Consider the following 23,313-nt stretch of genomic DNA (forward strand, 5'->3'; position numbering starts at 1 on the left):
AAGGAAGAGGACTGCCCAGCAGGTCATGCTGGTTCTCCGCGCCACCGCCCCCTACAGGGCAGCCGGAGCGGAACAAAAAACAACCAAAAAAACCGGCCGTGCCGCCCTAGGATTGGGCAGAATGCCGCCTCGAACAATCTGCCGCCCCAAGCACCAGCTTGCTCAGCTGGTGCCTGGAGCCGGCCCTGATTTTAGTGTTGAGTTGGTCTTTAAAAATGAACATTGGTACCATGTGAAAGAAACATATTACTCTACCCATAAATTCTGAGAACAACACAGATGCACTAATAATGTGAAAGATGTATTAATGATCACTGAAATCCTTATCTGATGCAAAAAAATAAAAATTATTAGGATGTAAAAAAGACGATATAGTCATCATGGTTTGATTCTTTCAAAAATGTAAACCTCAATGTAGAATACAAATACTATATATTAGTTCTCAGTGTTGCAACTACTATGCTAGTGAAGGTAACATTTTTGGGAAAATTCCTAATTACAAAGTTTTCCATATTTTTACTAGAAACCTCACCATTCAACTTTACTAGATGAAAAGAATGTTTTCCATTTCATCCTTTAAAAAACAACAGATTAAGAAGAGTGCCCTAATCTGATTGCAAATTAGATTAACACCCATTTGTTGTGGCATCTTTATTAATGTGCACATTTTTTAAAGTAGATGATGAGTGCATTTTTAGACACTTTTTCCTTATATACATGAAGCGTGTGTGATAGGTCTTTTATGGAAAAGAAAGATAAAATGAAACCGGCAGATTAGAATCCAGGTTCAGCAAGAGGATTTGCACAGATTAATCTGTTCGTGTAACAAACTGAGCAGCTGCTGGCCCAGTAGAATTTGAAAGACCTTTGTCTGTGTCTGACTCAGTGACCTAAGCTAAAGACTGCAGAAGCAGGCTCATGATACAGAATATGGAAAGATAAATAGCACAAATTTCAAACCTAGCGCAAGGTCAATCTGTAGATTGCAGAAGTGATGTTTCTGTTTGCCCTTTCTAGAAGGCAAAGATTTAATTAGAGTGCAGGAAACAAAGAAATAAAGGAATTTCTATAGCATGTTGAATCTGGAAGGTGACCTGTATTTCAGGTTATGGGGGTTGTGATCTAAAATGTGCAAACTAGACTACTCTGCATTAATCACTGTAAACACTAACAAATTAAGGGATCTGTTAGGTCTAATGTTATACATGTTTCCGCCAAAGGAAGACTCTCATTTCACAGACATTAGTGGTTACCAACTAAACAGACTGTATTGTCCCAAACATCTGGGAAACCTACCAAGAGCATTACAACTATCAACATACATATAAGGGAATATTGCCTTCAAGCACTCTGTTTTAAGACAATCCCATGGCAGAAATAGATATGCTCAGCTATGAGAAGGTCAGGCTGATGAAACGGAAGAAATGGATAACAGATGGCGTAATGCTGACTGGTCAAAAAACATGGTACACAATGTTTCTTTAAAAAGAACAGGAGTACTTGTGGCTTGTACTTCGGATGCAACTGAAGAAGTGGGCTGTAGCCCACGAAAGCTTATGCTCAAATAAATGTGTTAGTCTCCAAGGTGCCACAAGTACTCCTGTTCTTTTTGCGGATACAGACTAACATGGCTGCTACTCTGAAACCTGTCAATGTTTTTTTTAGTGTGGGTGAAAAGCACATCTTGCTTTTGTCTATATAATATCCCAGGCTTTAAGGGAAGGTACTGCTAGCAGCAAAAAAGGCAGCTCACCCAGTTCCTACCCATAGTCAGGCTGCATTACTATTTGCAGCCAGACTCAAGAAATACCCATGACCAGAGGTTTGGCAGGAATAAGCAAGAGACACATTCTTTTAAAGGATAATTAGCTGCCTTGATGGCATTTGCCATTAGGCCTCTTTCCAAGAGTCTGTGTCAATGCACTCTTAGCACATGTATAGTTAGTTCACTTAGAAATATATTAGCTTATTTCTGTGCTAATATCAGTGTGCTCTTCTTGACCTTTAAAATCCTTTTGGAAATTTGGTGGAAACACTCTCTCCTTTTTGGTCAATCATATTCTCAAGTGCTAAATGAGATTCTTTGATGCTGGCTTACTTCTCTTCCCTATAACCAACTACACCATATTTGCTAGTCTTTGCTTCATCTTTGAAGCTCTGAAACCAGAAATGTCAACAATAGCCTACTCTCATTCTTTAAACTAAAACTGAATAATCACTTTTAATTTTTAGCTGGGCACTGCTGATTGCTGTACATTAAATTGCTATACATCTCTTTAAAAGTATCTTGATCTATCTTACACAGTACCATATCATGCTATCGTGAGAAACTTTGTGTATGAACAGGGATGCTATGGATACTATAGACTCCATTATCTTTTAAGAGTTGTTACCAACAAGTAAATCAAACTATACTAAAACTTTTTAGGCTCCCAGCGCTCAATCCTGCAAGATTCTGAGCACCCTGGCCCCAAGCCAGCAAACCACTTAAGTATATGTTTTAACGTTAAGCACATGGACAGTCCATTGACTCATCGCATTCATGAAATTAAACGTGTGCTTAAGTGCTTTGTTGGATGAGGGCTACAGTGCCCAGCACCATGCAAGATCAAGCTTTTAAGTCATATTTAAGTCTCAAAGTTGCACAAACCTATAAAGGCTCTATGGCCAGAATTCCACTGAAGACACATGCTACTATTGTGTATTTTAAAAATAAACACCTGCTCTTAATATAATAAAATGAAATTGATTTAATTCAATGTAATTTACAATCATGAGATTTTAGACATTTAATTAGGCAAATTAATGGGATTTAATTATAAAATGCTTATAATATTTTGTGCTTCTAAATCTAGAAAGAATATTTTTGCCTCCTGCTATCATTGTTTGACTTTTAAAATTCCAGGATCACACAATAAGGAATACAAATTGTGGGGGTATGTAAAAAAATAATCAAACAATGGTTGGAAGGCCTTACTCATTTCTCATTCTCCCGCCCCCCCACCCCCATCCAGGCAAAGCTCTTGTTGATTTTACTACCATGGGAGGCTTGATGAGTAATATGTGTCAGGGACTAAATCCTCAGCTGGTGTAAATCAGCATATTTCTATGAATCTGGCACCAGGACTGGGCCCAATACACAAACAATACACAAACAAATGGCAATATTTGACCATATTCACATACAAATCTGAAAAAGTCTGTCTAGAGTGAGTTCCAATTGGTATAATTTAGACCTTTGTTAAACCAATGTATGTTACACCAACTTAGGGTCCCTTAGACTTATATGGGCTCAGTTAGACTGATCTTACCTACATATAACGTACACTCCCCCCTTTAAAAATAACCTTTCATTTTGGCTCGCTGAGACTGAAATGAACGGGAATGTGAGTTCACATTACTTAAACTCACATTCTAAGGGAGCAGAAGATATGAGTGTAAAGTCAAAGCAACTAACTGGAGGTGTAACAAGGTAGCCTAATTTAACTCATACCCAGTTCTTTCACTTACACTTTCTGGCTCCTTCGATACCCTTGTATACCAGTCCAAGGGAATCCATTGGTCTTGCAGAACCTACCTGAGTATAAAGAAGCCTGATATTCATTTCACCCCAGGGTAAATCTGACATAACCTCAATGAAAGTGCTAGTGTAAAAACTGGTATAAGTAATATGGAAGAAGACTTCTGATTTCTAACACATCACCTCTGAATTAAGCCAGTTGTCTCTTGTGTTATACATAGCCAAGCCAGCAGAGGGAGCTCAAAGATTTTGATCACCTTAAAGATACTGCAACACAAATACAATATAGATTTCCAGTATATTGATACAGTATCGATTATAGGTACATTGCTAAGAGAATTCCTGTAAACACAGGCAAATATCTTTAAAACAAATACATTAGATTCAAACACATTTAGAGGTTTAAATTCCAGAGGTGCTTTCAGATATCAATTAATCAGGGCTGGCTCCTTGCACCAGCCGACCAACACGTGCTTGGGGCGGCACCTGGTAAGGGGCGGCCAATCTTGGGGTGGCGGGGGGGCGCTCAGGATTGGGGTTTTTTGGGTTCGGTCAGGCGGCGTTGGGGGTGGGGTGGGTTGTTTTTGTTTCGGCGGCTGGGCGCACGGGGGACGCTGGGGGGTGGGATTCAGCAGCGGTGCTCCGCGGTGGGGGGTGGCGGTGCGGCAGGGCGCTCCGCAGAGGGGGGTGTTCGGCAGTGCGGCTCGGCGGTGGGGGTGTTTGGCGACGCGGCACTCAGCGGGAAGTGTGTGGCGGCAGGGGGGTTCGGCAGCGCGGCGCTCGGCGGGAGGGTTCAGCAGCGCGGCGCTTGGAGGGGGGGAGTGTTCGGCGGCGCTCGGCAGGGGGGTTCGGTAGCACGGCATTCGGCAACGCTCCGCGGGGGGCTGGGGAGTTCGGCGGCGCTCCGCGGGGGGGGGGGGCTGGGGGCCGGGGGGGGCGGGGGGGGTTCGGGGGGGGGGGGGGCGGGGGGGGGGGGGGGGTTGGCGTTGCGGTGCTGAGGGTGTGTGTTATGGCGACGCTATGGAGGGTGGCACTCTTTTTGTTTGCTTGGGGCAGCACAAAAGTTAGAGACGGCCCTGCAATTAATGACTTCCCTAATTTGTATTTAATTTTTCTCTTAAAATCCTTTATGTAAAGATTGGAAAGAAATACTTTAATAACATTTTGGACATTGTTGTTACAGGCCTCTAAATTGTCTGTATACATAGTGATTTAAAACAAATCCCAAGAAGAAGGTAACTGGTCACATGTGTTTCATGTAACTTGGACAGAATAAACAACAAATACTATAGTAAAATACTGTAAGATGACTCCTATTCAGCACAGTTGCATAAAAAAAATCCAGTTTGTAATAAAATGCCAGATGTTACTATTGTAATGTTAAGGTATAAACACTGTCCTAGTTTTTAAGAGCTGTTCGTCATCACAGGTCACAAATAAAGTCATGTGTGAGTCATATTTTAAAACGACTGATTTCATTCTGACAGAGTTCAACAACTACTGACCATAAGTAAAAGTCTTCTCTGAGCAGCATCAGTGCATAAGTTACAAACAAATTACCAGTATTATGGAGTATCAGCAGTTGCTATGTAATCTAGGTTGCAGTTTTTTTGTGCCGCCTTAACATGTTTACAGATGGCATTACTAAAAAAGTTAATAAATACTATACCATGATGCTGACAATGCTTTGGGATTTCCTATATTTATAATGTATGCGACTCTGGGCTATTTATGCCATACTATGATAAGTGTGTATTATTTATTGGCACTCATTATGCCTGGGAACAAATTGTATAGATCACTATTTTCCTATCTAGAAGGTGTCTTTCAAAGATCATTAAAGCTAAGGTTAAATATTATGTGTAGGTTTAATTGTTTTAACTAACCTCTTTCCAAGGTGGTAACAGAGCAAAATGTATCACCTTCTTTGGTAGGAGAATATAACCTTTTACAATGTGAAAGTAACTTAATAACGGAGAAGAAATGGTTAAAATGGGAATTAGGAGTCCAAGGTACATGAAACAAATCTGACCATGTTTTTAATTAAGATTAAATTTTGGCTTTTGAGAGCCAGGGGAGCACAGTGAGCAGGGAATACTTTCAAAAGCCAAATGCTGAGGAGGAGATCTCATGCCAATAGAAGGTATGTAGGCCCTGATCCAATTCTTAAAAATAGGCACATGCTTATGTATCTTGCTGGATTGGGGCTCTGATGCCTTCTGGCACAGTGAGGCATATAGAGGCAGTATCACTTGCTAAATGTTAAGTGGTGTAGCCAGTTCCTTGCCCCACCACCCTGCCAGCACACTATGGGTAGGAGAAGTGATGGTCCTTCCCTTGCCTAAACACACCCTATCCAAGGATTGTGTGCTTTGCAAACACTATTTCTTAGGGCATAAATCTGGCCCCAAATTTAGGGCTATTTTCTGGATAAAAGTTGTCTTGTCTAAAGTCCAAATACTGCACTTACTCTACTCATAGAATTGCCATAGCTATCAGTGGTGTTTCTGTCCGTGGATCAAAAGCAATTTATATTTGTAATTATATTAGCATGTATGTAACTGCATTGGAAATGACATAGTGTTCTGTCTTTTCAAAACATCAATCTGTACCTCTGCTACATTGCTTTTATATCTTCATTCTACAAGTGTGAAAAGTCAGGCACAGAGAACGTAATAGACTTGGCCAGGCCACCTAGCAAATCAGTGACCTAGCTGAGATTAAATACACATGGTTTTGGCTCCCAGGCCTGCAATCAGTACATTAGATCACCCTGCTCTCTGAACTGAAATTAAATAAAAGCATTTCTGTGTATACGCTAACATGAAAAATGTCAAATTCATGAACAGGTGTAAATCTTCTAGAAATGTTTGATAGTCTCTAAATGGCTGTCAGTGTTTGTAATATGATACTTTCCTATTTCTTTAATTTATGTATGTAATTAGCGTGACTTCCAAAGTTACTTTTTCATTCTTTCCTCACATTTTTCTTTTAGGTAAAACCCTATCAGAACCCAAATTTCACTGAAATTTAAGGGCTAAATTCTCATTTCCTCTGGAAAGCCCAAGCAAACAGCTCCTGAAGAGTGGACTTGTCCTTCCCACCTCCAAATTCATGACTACTACTGTATATAGTAGCAGCTGCAGTTTGCTGAACATCTCCTTTCTCATGGAGGTTAGCCAATGAATTTGTATAGTTTGCTTGCTCACTAGACATAAGCCTACCTGTCCCATGGCTTCCCCCAAATTCGCCCTCTGAGCTGCTAAAGAGAGATGTGCCTGGAGTCCTTCTCCACAGCAACTAAGGATTAAATAATCGTGGTGCTTAATTTGTGCTAGGGTTGAGCCCTGGCACCTCTAGGCTTGGCAGTTTATAGCCCTGGCACCTCTGGACTTACCATGTCAGTTATGAAAGTAAAAAAAATTGCTTGAGCCCCCCACCTCTTTCATTACAAATTAAGCAATGTATTATCCCCTGTTCAACCCAAATACGTCTCTCTGGCTGCTGGCCCTTGAAACCTCTTCAATCTGCTTAGGATGCACATTCATAGAAAGTGCTCCCAATTTCCCATCAGAAACCACAACATTAAGGTAGCTTTCTACCTGGAAAGATCAGTTTACTGTGTCACCAGCCTCCATAGCCTTCCAAGACTTTCAGTGTTCAGGCAGCTATGGATATTTTTCTGGTGGACTGGATTCTAAATATTTGATTTTCTTTAATGTAATCTATACATTGGTGCTACATTTTATTTATAGTAAATAATACTTTACTGAAAATAAAGACATTCATCATGTAAAATGTATGCCCCCATCTGTTATATGAAATGGAACAATAGCATATAACTAACAAAGCTACTTGAGCCATAAATTGTGCTATTAGAAAGATAAAATGCCATAGAACATAAACATTTTAATTCAAAAGTAAAAAAAAATTACATATTATGAAATTTTATTACAACTATCACCAAAGATATGAAAAGCATCACTGTTGGCCCTCACAAGTGCATTCTTCAGCATGGTAACAGTAAAATTATGGATTTTCTACCAGATAAACCAACTATTGAGTTAAATATTTATTTATTGATTTTAACCACAACAAAAATGATTTCCTCCTCAGTTTAGTTCCAACCTAAAATAAGACCTAACTTGTTGTTCAGTTATTTGAGTTACTTTAAGTTGCCTTACCATGGTTGTCTCTGCAATGGATCCAAAGCTGTTTATAAATATGTTACATGTGACATTAACTGGAGGGCCTGCAAAAGAAAAAAATATTGTGTGACCATCAAAATATATTAACAGACTAAACTATGATGAAAACAAAGACTTAATCACTTGGGAAGAAGTAAGAGACTACATTTAGGACTTCTTTTTAAGTGATGTGAGAGTGTGTTTTATTAGTGCTGTTATTTTAACTGTTTAATGGTTTTTTTCAGTTCATTTTTTCCCCCAGAGATTTATTAACTGTCCTATAATTTGTAGGAATCCCAATTAGGGCTCAGGAAAGAGAAGGGAGTTAATCATGTCTTGAGGGAAGATGCCATGCAAAAGTGAATGTGCTTTTTGTTGAATCTACTATGTCACCTAAAACAATCTAGGGGTTACATGTCCGTTTTAGTACAGAATATACATCATAGTCCTTCTTCACAGCAACCAGGAAAAAAGTAACTGTTTACTTGACAGATCTGTTATGTCTGAATCCTATCTACTTCTTTAGTAACAAAGCACATTAGCTTTTTGCTCCTGTTAGCTGTGTTGGCTATTCAGTGCTAAGAAAAAATGACAGCCACAGAAATGGCATTTATGACAGCCACAGAAATGGCATTCACCTGCCTCCACAGGTGGGGAAACTTGATAGGGCTGGCAGTGAAAGGACAGTCCCAGCAGTGAGCGTCTGTTACAATTGGCCTGAATTTTTCAGAGATGATGTCAGATAGAAGCATTAACATATAGCTATAGAATGTGAGGAAATGGACTGGGCAGGAGTTGTGATACCAGACTTAGTGGCTGAGTGGGGTGTGACCAAACTAGTTGCTGGCACCCCCTGTGGCCAGTAAAAGACCTTGGATTTTAGTGATTGGCCTTGGCTCATGGAATAGAGTGGCACCTTGTGGTCTTCACAGACTGAGGTTAGAACTTGTTGCCCTCATAGGCCAAGGTCCCAACCCTTCTGCACTCTCTGTCCCCCTTGCAGAGGGGAAAGGGGAAAGGAGTATGCTAGGACTCAGAGCAAGCTGAGTCCTTCAGGCTAGGCTGAGGAAAGTCTAACCCCAGTTATGTGTAATATGGGTCGTGGGTAGCACTCCTCCCCTGTGTTAAAGTTTAGTAGAAGTTGCAGCATGCCACTTAAATCCATCCATGTGTTAATCCACATTTCGCTGCTCTGTCCTTATCAGTTGTTCAGGATCCATTCCTGCAAACATTTACTACCAGGCATAGTCTTTCTACCATGAGTAGCTCCGTTGTATTAAATCAACAATTATTATCTTGCCCTGACTTTGCAAAGTATCAGTAATGGCAGAGCAATGCTTGTGAGTCTGACATCTGACTTGAGAGCTGAATCATCTTCTCGTGAAAAAAAGGTTTTAAAATAATGTTAAACATGGTATTATGGGATTTGATGTTACAGTTTCTCTATTACTTCCATATCATATTTACTCTATTAGTGAAAATTTTTCTTCTAACTGCTAGCCCAATCATCATTCTTATTATTTAACTCAGTTTGGAATTTGAAAGCCAAGCGGGGTTCTTTTCTTGTTTCATATGATTACCAGTAATAAAGATCCCAGATTTGGAATTTAAGACCAAATCCTGCAAATTTACTAACAAGAGTAGAGTTTAATTATCTTGAGTAATCCCACTGAAGTCAGAAGCAGCTCTGTCATTGCTGATGCTTCACTGCTGACTGACATCAATAGGACTACTGCTGTAATAAATGTTTGAAGGATCAGCACTTCTGTTAACAAAATTCTGCTCATGGTGCATGAACCAGAATAGAATCCAGCTCTCCTTTTTCTCAACTGTATTGGCTCTGCAGTGAAGTACAGAAGCAAAAAAGCACTAAAAGATATCTTTCTCTGTTTACTTCACTGAGATGAGTACATAAAGGAAGCAGATCTGTTGGGTAAGAAGGTATCAATTTTTCAGTCACTTTGACTATGATGCCATTTAATTTACTAATTAAAAAAATTAAAGCTGCCTTATATCATGCTTCTTGAGTTTTAATGTAAGATATGACTGGGGCCAAGGAAGGGTGCACATGGTGGGAGGCAGGGGCAGCTCCAGGCACCAGCGCAGCAAGCGCGTGCCTGGGGCGGCAAGCTGTGGGGGACGGCCTGCCGGTCGCTGTGAGGGCGGCAGGCAGGCGGCTTTCGGCGGCATGCCTGCGGGAGGTCCGCCGGTCCCGCGGCTTTGGCGGCAATTAGGCGGCAGGGACGCCAATGGTGCGGCACCGGCGGACCTCCCACAGGCATGCCGCTGAATCCGCGTGACCAGCGGACCGCCCTCAGGCGCCAAAAGCTGCCTGCCGTGCTTGGGGCGCAAAAAACATAGAGCCGCCCCTGGTGGGAGGGAATGGGAAGGCGATTTCAGGGGACCACACTTAATGGCTGCCACTGAGTAGTGAAGTTATCCAATGTGTGTGCACAAGTAAATTCCAGTTCAGAGATACATCACATTTTTTATATATCAGTGCATTCTATCATTTCCAATTCAATATGCTGCTGTCTACTTCAAAAGAGAATCTAATGGAATGTTATAGTGTACCCAATGGCATATTAGTTATTGAAGAAAAACAACAAAATAATACTATGGATCAGATGCACAGTTCCATAATTAAAAATTAGCAAAACATTTAAATATAATAATTTGTCTAACAAATATAGAAACCAAGAGATTGATATACATAGGGGATGTCCTTTATAGTCATAGGTTAACACATGTTCCTGCTTTCCTAAATGATCCTAGATTATTTAGTTCAGTTTATTAGGATCTGAATCTAAATTTCTTAATGTGATAAGTTAATGATACAGGTAGGAAATAAGAGGTGAGAGAAAAATAACATTTTAACTAAGTTGGGGTTGATAGCATGTGGAGTGTATTCCTGTATTTTGTCAATGCACACAGAAGAAATGGGAAGTAGGGACACTTCTGTGATGCAAAACAAGCAGATTATTCTTAGATGGAAGAAAACATACAGACTTTAAAAATGTAAATTAAGTAAAGCAAAATCCAAAGTGGTGTCACTTTCCATTTAAGAAATGATTAGGCCAGATGGGTTAAAAGAGTATGGATCTTACTAGATGGTACATGAAATTATTTAAGAGAGTTAATTTTATCTTGTTTAACCTTGAAGAAGAAGAAGTGCTTGCTTCTATGACTAACTCAGAGTGAGGTGCAGGGAGAACAGGAGAATTCAGGAATGACAAAATGGGGCCACGTGTCCTTTATGTCAAAACTTTAGGTGCTTTTCGTGTAGTGTTCCCACCTGACCATCAAGTGATAAGAATAACTAACCCAAGTATTCCAGAACAGTATATCAGCTTTGAGAAACAGGGAAACATTGATTTTAATATTGTAAATCAGAGTTAGCTTTAATGCTTAAACATATACTGTGTTTCCAAAGTTTAATATTGTTGCCCTCTATTGCACTTCAGTGGCTATCTTAGCAATACTTTCTCAGTGTTATGATGAAATACCTAATAAACAACTTATGACTGATGTTTTTTAAAAATAGTTAGCTTTTAAAAGTAAATCATTCAGTATTAAATTTTATATTAAGTAAGGCATCATGTATCTTGCATCATGCTACTGGAAGTTTTCCACGATCATCAGCAGAGATGTTGGAAATTATAAAGCAGGTAATGACTGTAACGTTATCTGATTAAAATATAACCATGTAGATAATTGTTGCTACCACTATTATACAATTGCAACAAATCTTATACAAAAGTGTGTCAAGTAAGGTGTCACTAGAAAAGTTATAATTTGCTAAATATGATTATGCTATTTGTATGCATGTATCATTTTTATATTTGAAGTTATGAGGATTGGCTCTATACCTGTATTTTAAATATGTTTGCTCCTGTGGTAAGGCCCACAAGGTATTTAGCCTGCATATCTTGAAGGGACTATTCAAGTTAAGTGGCCCATCAAGGGACACTTAACTCACAATGGACCATGAAAGACTCCCATCCACGCCTGATGGACTTTCATGTGAACAACTGCTGTGACTAAGCAAAATCATGCATGGACATGTGACTTGCCCATGTGACTCCAAACACCATCTTTCTACCTGTAATTTTCCACTAGCTGTGTTGAGCGCTTTGTTTGAAATAATAAGGCCCTAAAAAAAGTCTCCATTTTGCCTCTTTCCTGCTCAAACCTCTGGACTATGATGAACTTGTACTAATGGGAGCATTCTAACCAAGGGACTGAGGACCTTCCTGATTCCATCAGGGCTGCCCAGAGGGGGGGACAAGTGGAGCAATTTGCTCTGGCCCGGCGGCAGTCCGGGTCTTCGGCGGCATTTTGGCGGCGGGTCCTTCAGTGCTGCTGAAGACGTGGAGCGACTGAAGTGCCCCACGCCACCAAAATGCTGCCGAAGACCTGGACCGCTGCCGGGTGAGTACAAGTGCTGCAGCTCCCCCGCTTTGCCCCAGGCCCCCTGAATCCTCTGGGTGGCCCTGTATTCCATCAGCTACAAGCCCGATCCAAGAACTTTGCATTTATTGTAGGTATTTGATTTCTTTAACCAATTTTAACTCTCACCGTTCTTTCTTTCTTTCTTTTCATAAATAAAAGTTTAGATTTAGCTATTAAAAGATTGGCAACAGCATGATTATTGGGTAAGATCTGAGTTGTATATTGACCTGGGTTTGTGGCTGGTCTTTTGGGATCAGAAGAACCTTTTATTTGATGAAATTGGTTTTAAAGATCCACTCAACTTTAAGTCTAGTGTTTTTGGTGGTGATACAAGGACTGGAATGCCAGGGGAAACTGTTTTTCTGACTTCTTGTTAGCCAGTGTGGTAAAACAGAAGTTTACTTTTGTTGCTGGTTTGGTATATCTTATGGGAGAATAGCCACCAGTTTTGGGATGTGTCTGCCCTATTTCTCAGCAGTTTGTCCTGAATTTGTTATTCTCAGTTGTGACTCACAGAGGCATGGTTACAATGACCCATTACATTCTTCCTGAAATAGCTACAGCTCATCCCTTCACATTCCTATGTACAAAAGCCCCGTTCATGACAGAGAGCCTGATCCTGAACTCCTAACTTGTTGAAAACTCTGTATTCAGACATTGACAGCTTTGAATAGATAATGACTTCAGGATTGGACCCAGATTTGGAAGACAGCAATGCATTCATATCTAGAGCTTTTCACCACAACTGAAGGAGTGGAAAAAACATAACATGGACTCCAAAGGCAAGAGTCCCTCTCCTCCTCTCATTGAGTGAGGCACTTCCTATGGTTAATTTTGGGATAGTCTTAAATATTCTATAACTAGGACAAACTTTTACCAGGGATTCTTCTCCTGTATTCTCATCCAAAGATGTTTCAGAATTTCCATATTTTAGAGTTATAACTAATATTGGACCTCCTTGAAAATATTGCTTAATCCCTCTCTTCTATTGAACAAAAACATGATTATCTTGTGTATTACTTCACAAACACAAAGCAGTCAGAAACAAAAAGTGTAATTATGAAGACTAAGTATGACATGCAGTTGGTAGTCAAAGAATATATTATCTTCCGTGTCTAGGAATTTTAATAAAAAGAGATTCAATTTCCTAGTTATACCAGGGTTGATAGTCTGGGATTTCATATTAGTACATGTTTCATATCTTAATTGTTGATAAATTACAAAGTCCAAATGTCATGAAGTTCTACTTGTTCGTACTTGTTCTTAGAATAATAATAGCAAGAAAGTGGCAAAGCAGTTTAAGGAGATATTTATTCTTAGTAATAGATCTGAATCTTTCTTGGCAAATTTATTCAAATTGCATAGCTGTCTAGAAAATTTACAAAGTACACTTTTAAGAAACAGCAAATCAATGTTGAATTAGGTTTTTGTCTCTTTACAGTCAGATGGTTACCAAAAAAGTCTCCCAGTCCTTTGAATTATATATTCAAGAAGCACAGTACTGAATCCACTAATTGCTAAACATCTGTCCCTTCCACACTGTAGCCTCCTCAGAAGATTGTGATTGCATGGTGCCCATGACAAAATCCAATCCCCAAAGGAATTGCTAAGTCATAAGATCCTTGCTTTTATATACTGTGGCAAGGCATCTTCTCAGTCTCACCACCCTCAGCTGTTTTTAGCCTTGGCAAGACAGGCTTGGGATAAAACAGTCCCTCTTGGCTGCACAGAGCCAGTCTTTTATGCTTGTTTTTTCTCCCTTATCGGAGGGAATGCAGCCTCCCCTCCTGGTGAGTCTTGCTGTTCCTCACTTACTGGCAGCTTAACTTCCCCCCTCTCTCCCCAACAGGGGAGGGTTTAAAAAGGTCTCAGGCAGCCCTTAGTTGGAATCAGCTGATCCTAATTGACCTCAGGTAACTCTCTCTCAGCTGATCCTAATTGACCTGTTGTCACCCCCCCTCAGTTGATAGGGAGGAGGGCCTTTTACCCTTCTGGGACTGTTTTTTACCCCGCCCTTGCAGTTGTCTGTCCTGAGTTTTTCACAATACTCACCCATGGAGCCTTAGAAGATTCAAAGAAGGAGGAAAGAGATTGCATTGCTTGGTCTTATTTGTCGGAGGTCCTCTTTTGTGCAGCACAGCTTCACCTTAGATCTAAAGTAAAGCTGTGCTGCACAAAAGAGGACCTCCGGCAAATAAGACCAGGCAATGCAATCTAAGAGTTAGATTAAACTTGAAATTTACATGCTAAAGGGAATAGCTATGGTATATAGTTGAGAACACCTTTAATAAGGAGGTAAATAAATAGAAAGATTCCACACACACATGGAAGTAATCTTTTAAATGGAACTTATCTATTGTTATTGTGCAAGTTCTGTTTTAAACCCAGGGTTTTTTCCCCCAAGCAAGAAGCCAATAATTTCTATTCTCTGAGGCATGCAACTGGCAATCAATCAATCTCTAAGGAACTTGTTTCATAGCCATAGCAAATATTGTATATTGATCAAAATAATACATATCTTTTGTGGTGATTTGTTTGATGAATATTTTCTATACACATTTGTTGTTTAAACTAAGGTGTCAGGAACGTATTCTGAGAAATTTCACCTCTACTCACCTATTGCAAGCTTGACGTTTCCAGATAGAAGTAAATCATTTGAGATTAGTTTTATTTACTGTTCTATCTTTTTAAGATTGGTTGACTGGGAAGCAGTTTGACAGACAACTCATTCTCCTCTTGCCAACCAGATTCATTGGACAAACCATGGCAAAGGAAAGTAAATAAATAGCACCCAGTACCTATAACTTCAGAGATGTAGCTAGTCAAGTTTCTGAGCACTGGTAAAATTAAAAACATTTTAAAATGCAATGATAAACAAGAGGTGAGATTGAGAAGGGCGGTGAGATAGACGTCCTGAGAAGGTAAACATGGAGGGAGTCCTGGCTTTTGATTGGAAAAGGCCTGTAGCAGAAGTGGAGATAACCTCATTTACAGAAAATATCTTGAAAAGAGAGGAGAGAACACCTCCTGAAAATAGGAAGAAGGGCACAGATGAGGAAAAACTAATGCAAAGGAACACTAGTAGGGGCTTTATTTGCAGGAGATTTTCCCCTCCACACACAATCTGTATTTGAAAAGTATTCTTTTATTTTACTGAAGGTACAAATGGTTAACTTGATTAAAATATTTTTAAATTGTTTCATAAATTTATCTAGAATTCTTAAACTCTGAAAAGTTGAGAATCCCCCTAAAGTTTCAACATTCTACCTAAGCAAATTGAGGGTCACAGAGCTTGTTGGAAGCCTATTAAAAGGGTGACAGAAGACTATTGGAAAGCCATAAGTACAGTCAGTGACAGGAAGAGTATAGCTCCTAATGTTTTCTATTTTAAATGCATTCACCAACTACATGGTATGCTTTTTATCATTAGCACTAGTATTACAGTGGTCCTAGATGCTGTATCCTATATGGACATACAGGAAGTACTTTGGTACTAATTATTTAGATGCATGCACATCCCTATTTGATTCATGAGCATACACCAAAAATATGAAAAAAATATGTAGCTGTGAACATCTTATGTGTTCCTTTTAGTTCTTTAAATTATACTATATACATATCATGCTAAAATATTAAAATAATACTAAACTTTAGTAGCATTTTGGCATCTACCCACACTTCAACAAACAGTAGACCATGTTTTTGCTGAAATTTGAATGATCAAAGTCAAGGTTAGCTGAGCATGGCTGCGTACATTTGTTTTGCTTTTAAATTTTCTCCAAAACACACATTTACATCAAAGACAATGTTAAATTAAAGTGAATTAGTTTTCAAAATTACCTTTGAAATTTGGTCTGATTCTTGCATCATAGCCTGACATCCTACCCATTAATTTATCCAGGAAATCAGATGGCGACATTGGCATGCTACGAGATCTTGCACTGTCTGTTTCCTTTGTGACTACCAAACTAAAAACAAAAACAAAAAAGACTTTATTAGTCACAATTTCTAGTAATAATTAAGTACCTAACAACATAGTCATTTTGTCCATCAGCATTAAAACAGATCAATTCAAAGGTAAAATTGTATTTTAAATTAAATATTAAAAATAACGGAATTATTTTTTCTAATATATGAAAACAGTATGCTCTTATTATAGCCATGGTTATATATCTATTTTTTTTCTAAATTTCTGCCAAACAGCATTGTGATCACATTTTTGTGTGTTGAGGCTTCTCAAAATTAACCATATTTGTAAACAGCCCTAATTGTTTTGCTCCACAAATTTGCAATAGTAAATAACAATGTCAACTACACAAATATCTATACATCTGGAATGCCATGATTTTGAAAGTGCTCTGTGATTAATCTTTTTAACTGGGTTCTTTATAATGGAAACTTGCATTAGAGAAACTTAGATTGGGATCTTTCATGTTGCTTTGAACAGACACACCCCTTTTTTGTATCATTGATTGAATGTTTGATGGTGATATCTATGCAGATAAAACCAGGTAATTCACTGGCAAATTTTATTCCAGAACATTATCAATGAGGTTCATTTTCCTTTAAAACAGAAGTGACTACTGCAGTGGAAGAAAAACTTAATGAAAGGAACTATCTTAGGGCAAACTTCTCCTCTCAGGTCCACATGGCAAATGTCATCTCCTGTAGTCTGCACTGTCTAAATATATGAAACACCCACTGACATCCTAAAGGGTGCTCTGCACATATCAAGAGAGCAGAATATAAGCACAGAGATCAACCATGTGGATCCTAAAAAAAATAGAAAAATAAATCAAACTGGTAAATAAATATATTAAAGTATAGATATATAAAATTATTGTAAACAGCGCTTCTCTTTGATATACTGTGAAACTAGAACAAAGTGTCTGGTTCTAGGATCCTCAGAAAAGATGAAGAGTTCTGCTGAATTACCCTGATCTCAGGTTCTAGGACAGCGCATAAAGAGATGAATCTCTTCTGCTGACTCACCCTGATGTCAGACAATTGGATCCTATTAGTGTCAGTTGATTATCAGATAAGGGTTTAAGTGTCTCTTCAAGGCAGAAGAAACTAAGGGTATGTCTACACTACGGGATTAATCCAAATTTACAGAATTCAAATTTTGGAAATGGATTGTATAAAGTCGAATGTATGCGGACACAGTAAGCACATTAATTTGGCGGTGTGCGTCCATGTACCGGGGCTAGCGTCGATTTCCGGAGCATTGCACTGTGGGTAGTTATCCCATAGCTATCCCATAGTTCCCGCAGTCTCCCCCACCCATTGGAATTCTGGGTTGAGATCCCAGTGCCTGATGGGGCAAAAAACATTGTCGCAGGTTGTTCTGGGTACAGCCTCATCCCTCCCTCCATGAAAGCAATGGCAGATAACCGTTTCGCGCCTTTTTTCCTGGGTGAACACAGCAGACGCCATACCACAGCAAGCATGGAGCCCACTCAGGTCAAGACAGCAGTAATGAACATTGTAAACACCTCACGCATTATCGTGCAGTTTATGCTGAACCAGGACCAGAAAAATGAGGCAAGGAGGAGGCGGCGATGGCAGCACGGTGACGAGAGTGATGAGGACATGGACACGGACACAGACTTCTCTCAAACCACGGGTCCCGGCGCTTTGGAGATCATGTTGTTGATGGGGCATGTTCTATCCATGGAACGCCGATTCTGGGCCCGGGAAACAAGCACAGACTGGTGGGACCGCATAGTGTTGCAGGTGTGGGACGATTCCCAGTGGCTGCGAAACTTTCGCATGCGTAAGGGCACTTTCATGGAACTTTGTGACTTGCTTTCCCCTGCCCTGAAGCGCCAGAATACCAAGATGAGAGCAGCCCTCACAGTTGAGAAGTGAGTGGCGATAGCCCTGTGGAAGCTTGCAACGCCAGACAGCTACCAGTCAGTCGGGAATCAATTTGGAGTGGGCAAATCTACTGTGGAGGCTGCTGTCATGCAAGTAGCCAAAGCAATCATTGAGCTGCTGCTACGAAAGGTAGTGACTCTGGGAAATGTGCAGGCCATAGTGGATGGCTTTGCTGCAATGGGATTCCCTAACTGTGGAGGAGCGATAGATGGAACCCATATACCTATCTTGGCACCGGAGCACCAGGGTACCCAGTACATAAACTGCAAGGGTAACTTTTCAATGGTGCTGCAAGCACTGGTGGATCACAGGGGACGTTTCACCAACATCAACGTGGGCTGGCTGGGAAGGGTTCATGACGCTCGTGTCTTCAGGATCACTACTCTGTTTAAATGGCTGCAGCAAGGGACTTACTTCCTGGACCAGAAAATAACCATTGGGGATGTTGAAATGCCTATAGTTATCCTTGGGGACCCAGCCTACCCCTTAATGCCATGGCTCATGAAGCCATACACAGGCAGCCTGGACAGTAGTCAGGAGCTGTTCAACTACAGGCTGAGCAAGTGCAGAATGGTGGTGGAATGTGCATTTGGCCATTTAAAAGGTCGTTGGCGCACTTTACTGTCTCGCTCAGACCTCAGCCAAACCAATATCCCCATTGTTATTGCTGCTTGCTGTGTGCTCCACAATCTCTGTGAGAGTAAGGAGGAGACCTTTATGGCGGGGTGAGAGGCTGAGGCAAATCGCCTGGCTGCTGATTACGCGCAGCCAGACACCAGGGCGATTAGAAGAGCACACCAGGAAGCGTGGTGCATCAGAGAAGCTTTGAAAACCAGTTTCATGACTGGCCAGGCTACTGTGTGAAAGTTCTGTTTGTTTCTCCTTGATGAAAACCCGCCCCCTTTATTGACTCATTCTCTGTAGGCAACCCACCCTCCCCCTTCGATCACAGCTTGCTTTCAAAGGAAATAAAGTCACTGTCGTTTAAAAATCATGCATTCTTTATTGATTATAAAAAGAGGGAGAGAACTGAGAAGGTAGCCCGGGTGGGGTTTGGGAGGAGGATTGGAGGGAAGGAAAAGGCCACTAAAAAAAGGTTAAAATAATGACAGCCTTTTGCTTGGGCTGTCCACTGGGGTGGAATGGGAGGGTGCACGGAGCCTCCCCCCCCCCGCGTTCTTACACGTCTGGGTGAGGAGGCTATGGAACATGGTGAGGGGGGAGGGTGGTTATACAGGGGCTGCAGCGGCAGTCTGTGATCCTGCTGCCGTTCCTGAAGCTCCACCAGACGCCGGAGCATGTCTGTTTGCTCACGCAGCAGCCCCAGAGTTGCATCCTGCCTCCTCTGATCTTCCTGCCGCCACCTCTCATCTCGAGCGTCTCTCCTCTCCTCACGTTGGTCCCTTCTGTCCTCACGTTGGTCCCTCATGTCCTCACGTTCACTGGCATCTTTCCTATACTTTGAAACTATGTCCTTCCACTCATTCAGATGAGCTCTTTCATTGCGGGTGGATTCCATGATTTCCGCGAACATCTCGTCTCGCGTCCTCTTTTTCTGACGCCTTATCTGAGATAGCCTTCAGGACAGAGGAGGGAGGCTTGAAAAATGTGCAGCTGCTGGAGGGAGGGAAAAAAGGAGAAATTTTTTTTAAAAAGATACATTTTACAGAACAATGCTTATACTCTTTCACGGTGAACAACACTATTCACATTACATAGCACATGTGATTTCTGTGCAAGGTCGCATTTTGTCTCTTAATATTGAGTGCCTGTGGCTTTGCTGCTAGAGATCACAGACGCAGGTCCGGACAACAGAATTCGGCTTGCATGCGGCCATGGTAAGCCATTGTCTTTTGGCTTCTGCGCCCTCCTTTCCCACATACCAAGCAAAGCTCATTGAGTGCTGCGGTTTTCCTGTTAACCTTCAGCAGCAGAAAACAAACTAACCCCCCCCCATCCAATTCTCTGGGATGATCGCTTTATCCCTTCCCCCACCGTGTGGCTGGTATCAGGGAAGATCCCTGCTAGCCACACGTGAAAAGCTCAGCGCCAATCCCCCCCCGCCCCCCGTGCTTGGCTTACTACAGGGAAGGATTTCTTTTCAGCCACAGGCAAACAGCCCAGTAGGAAGGGCCACCTCTGTCCCCTTAATTAAATTCCCATATTTCAACCAGGTTACCATGAGCGATATCACTCTCCTGAGGATTACACAGCGAGATAAAGAATGGATGTTGCTTGAATGCCAGCAAACACCAGGACCATACGCTGCCAGGCTTTGTCATGCAAGAATACCAGATTACTTGCTACTAGCATGGCGTGGTCAAGTGTCCTACCATGGAGGACGGAATAAGGCTGCACTGTCCAGAAACCTTCTGCAAAGGCTTTTGGAGTACCTCCAGGAGAGCTTCATGGAGATGTCCCTGGAGGATTTCCGCTCCATCCCCAGACACGTTAACAGACTTTTCCAGTAGCTGTACTGGCCGCGAATGCATCCCAAGTCCCCAGGGCAAATTAATCATTAAAAAATGCTTGCTTTTAAACCATGTTTTATATTTTAAAAGGTAAACTCACCTGAGGTCCCTTCCATGGGGTCATGGTCTTGGGTACTGGCTTGGGAGGGTACTTCAGTCAGACTGAGAAAAAGATCCTGGCTGTTGGGGAGAACGGAGTGCTGTGTGCTCTCCGCTAGCTCGTCCTCCTCTTCGCCGTCCGCAGAATCCTCAGGTGTGGCTGATGAGATTACCCCCGCTTCGGAATCCACGGTCAAAGGTGGGGTAGTGGTGGCGGCCCCCCCTAGAATTGCATGCAGCTCAGAATAGAAGCGGCATGTCTGCGGCTCTGACCCGGAGCGACCGTTTGCCTCCTTTGTTTTCTGATAGGCTTGTCTGAGCTCCTTGACTTTCACGCGGCACTGCTCTGAGTCCCTATTGTGGCCCCTCTCTATCATGCCCTTGGAGATTTTTTCAAAAGTTTTGGCATTTCGTCTTTTCGAACGTAGTTTGGCTAGCACTGAATCCTCTCCCCATATAGCGATCAGATCCAGTACCTCCCGTACGGTCCATGCTGGTGCTCTTTTTTGATTATCGGCCTGCATGGTTACCTGTGCTGATGAGCTCTCTGTGGTCACCTGTGCTCTCCTGTGCTGGGCAAACAGGAACTGAAATTCAAATGTTCACGGGGCTTTTCCTATCTACCTGGCCAGTGCATCTGAGTTCAGATTGCTGTCCAGAGCGGTCACAATGGTGCACTGTGGGATAGCTCCCAGAGGCCAATACCATCGAATTGTGGCCACACTAACCCTAATTTGAAATGACAATGTTGATTTCGGCGCTACTCCGCTCGTTGGGGAGGAGTACAGAAATCGATTTTAAGAGCCCTTTATTTCGAAAGAAATGGCTTCGTTGTGTGGACGGGTGCAGGGTTAATTTGATTTAACGCTGCTAAATTCGAATTAAACTCATAGTGTAGACCAGGCCTAAGGGTAGGAATCGAAAACCCATAGGGACCTTCAAAATCATTAAACTCTTAGGCTGAGGTTTATGTAGCTTAACAATAAATGAATCCTCAGCAAGGGAGTAAGTTTGGACCCGATTCTGTATGTGAACTGCTTTAGAAGAAAATTGGGAATGCCAGTTTGTTACAGAAACTTTGTTTTTTCTTTCAAATTTAAAATTTCTGTGGACCCATTTATTTGTCCCCTAATTATTGACTGCATGGCTAAAACACTTCTGTGGTTTTCAGTCATATGTTTTGTTTACAGCATGAAGAGTTATAATGTTTTATTGAACTGAACAATCTGCCCCAGAATTGGAAATTTGGATCTTAAGGTCTAAAGACATAAAAAACAATCTTATTTATCTTTCTTCACTGGACCAAATTTTCCATGCAACACATTTAGGATTTTATCACTGAACAATTAAAAACTTCTGGACATCTCTTTTGATTAAGGAAGTTGTTGTTGTTGTTGGTCTTTTTTAATTAAAAGAACTTGTAATTTAAAACTTTTCAATATATAGTACAAAGAGCAGCACTGTAGTGATGATCAAGGAGTTATAAAAATCAAATGGCTTCCTAGAAACCAGAAATGTACCTAGATTTAGCCCACTGACAAGAAATATATATTGATTTGAATTGGAAAGAATGGCTAGTTGGTCATTTAGTCTACCATCTGCATAAGGGTAGGATTGTTTTCATTATCCCTAAGCCAGTCTTGATAAGTGGGTGTCAAGCCCAGCCTTGAATATCTCCAGCGATGGTGATTCTACAATTTCCTTTGGTGGTAGCTAGCTTAGTTGTGCATTTCTTCCTGTAGCTAGAAAGGTTTTTTTGATATAGCATTTAACATAATTTTTCCCTGGTGCAGTTTAGACCCATTACTGTGTGTCCTGTTTTCAAGTACTGATGATATTTTCATCCTCTTTCCAATATTCCTTATGGACTTGATTCACCACTGTCTTACATCTTGAGTAATCATTGTGCAAAGGGAGTGATAAATGGTTGTAAAGCAAAACAAATCAAACCCCACTACAACCACTTTGCACAATTGTACACACTTTGACTACACTAGACAGTGAAGAATCAGGCCCAGTGGGAGGTCTTAAACTGATCTGACCATTGAGTTGCAGGTTTTTTGTTTTGGTTTTGCTCCGCTCTAAACTTTCTTTAGTATGTTTGTCTTTTTAAAACTGTACTGCTCAAAACTGAAAGCAGTATTCCAAATTGAAGGGTAACTGATGTTGAATAGAGAAGAATATATATTTGCTTTCCTAATGATTCTCCCAATATAGCAACATGATCATGGTTGTTGAGTAATATTTAATGTAGTCATTTTAAAACCTAAGATCTCTTTCAGTGATTCTGTTGCCCAGCCTATATTCTGACATAATTGAAATTGGTATATTCAATACAGGTGGTATGTATAGTGTAAATAAGTTCTATTTTAATTCATTCCTTTCCAAAAAGGTTTCCCTCGATTTCAATAGGACATTCTCCTGAGTAAGCACTGAAGGATATTTTTCTTTAATAATAACTTCACTTGAGAACATATATTTTAAAGAAAGTTGTGTGGATAAATACTAGTTGAACAGTAAAACACCTGTTGAATTCAGTAGGACCAGGACTGGTATAGTAGGTCAAAAGTGGGGTCTTAGGTCTTAGTAGCTATGCCTGCGCTGAAGCTGGAAAGTATCATTCTCAGCCTGGATAGACAGACTAGTGCTAGCACTGCTTGAGTATCTATGCTAAAAATATTAGTGTGATGCTGCAGCCCGGGCA

The 23,313-nt window shown here is 40.9% G+C and overlaps 1 protein-coding gene across 2 annotated transcripts in view; it reads right to left on the reverse strand.

Moving 5' to 3' along the window:
* GLRA3 (glycine receptor alpha 3) overlaps positions 1-23,313 on the reverse strand; it is a 143,395-nt gene that overhangs the window by 91,536 nt on the left and 28,546 nt on the right. Inside the window, exons 2-3 of one of the 2 annotated variants that reach the window (XM_024194100.2) lie at positions 16,000-16,127; positions 7,705-7,772 (exon numbers count right to left, since the gene is read on the reverse strand). In XM_024194100.2, coding sequence (XP_024049868.1) covers positions 7,705-7,772; positions 16,000-16,127 — 196 coding nt within the window. Of the gene's footprint in view, positions 1-7,704; positions 7,773-15,999; positions 16,128-23,313 lie in introns of those variants that run through there. The other variant, XM_024194107.2, reaches the window with a different exon arrangement.

This window comes from Terrapene carolina, unplaced genomic scaffold (assembly GCF_002925995.2).
Source record: "Terrapene carolina triunguis isolate 2854851 unplaced genomic scaffold, T_m_triunguis-2.0 Scaffold66, whole genome shotgun sequence".
NCBI classification, from domain to species: domain Eukaryota; kingdom Metazoa; phylum Chordata; order Testudines; family Emydidae; genus Terrapene; species Terrapene triunguis.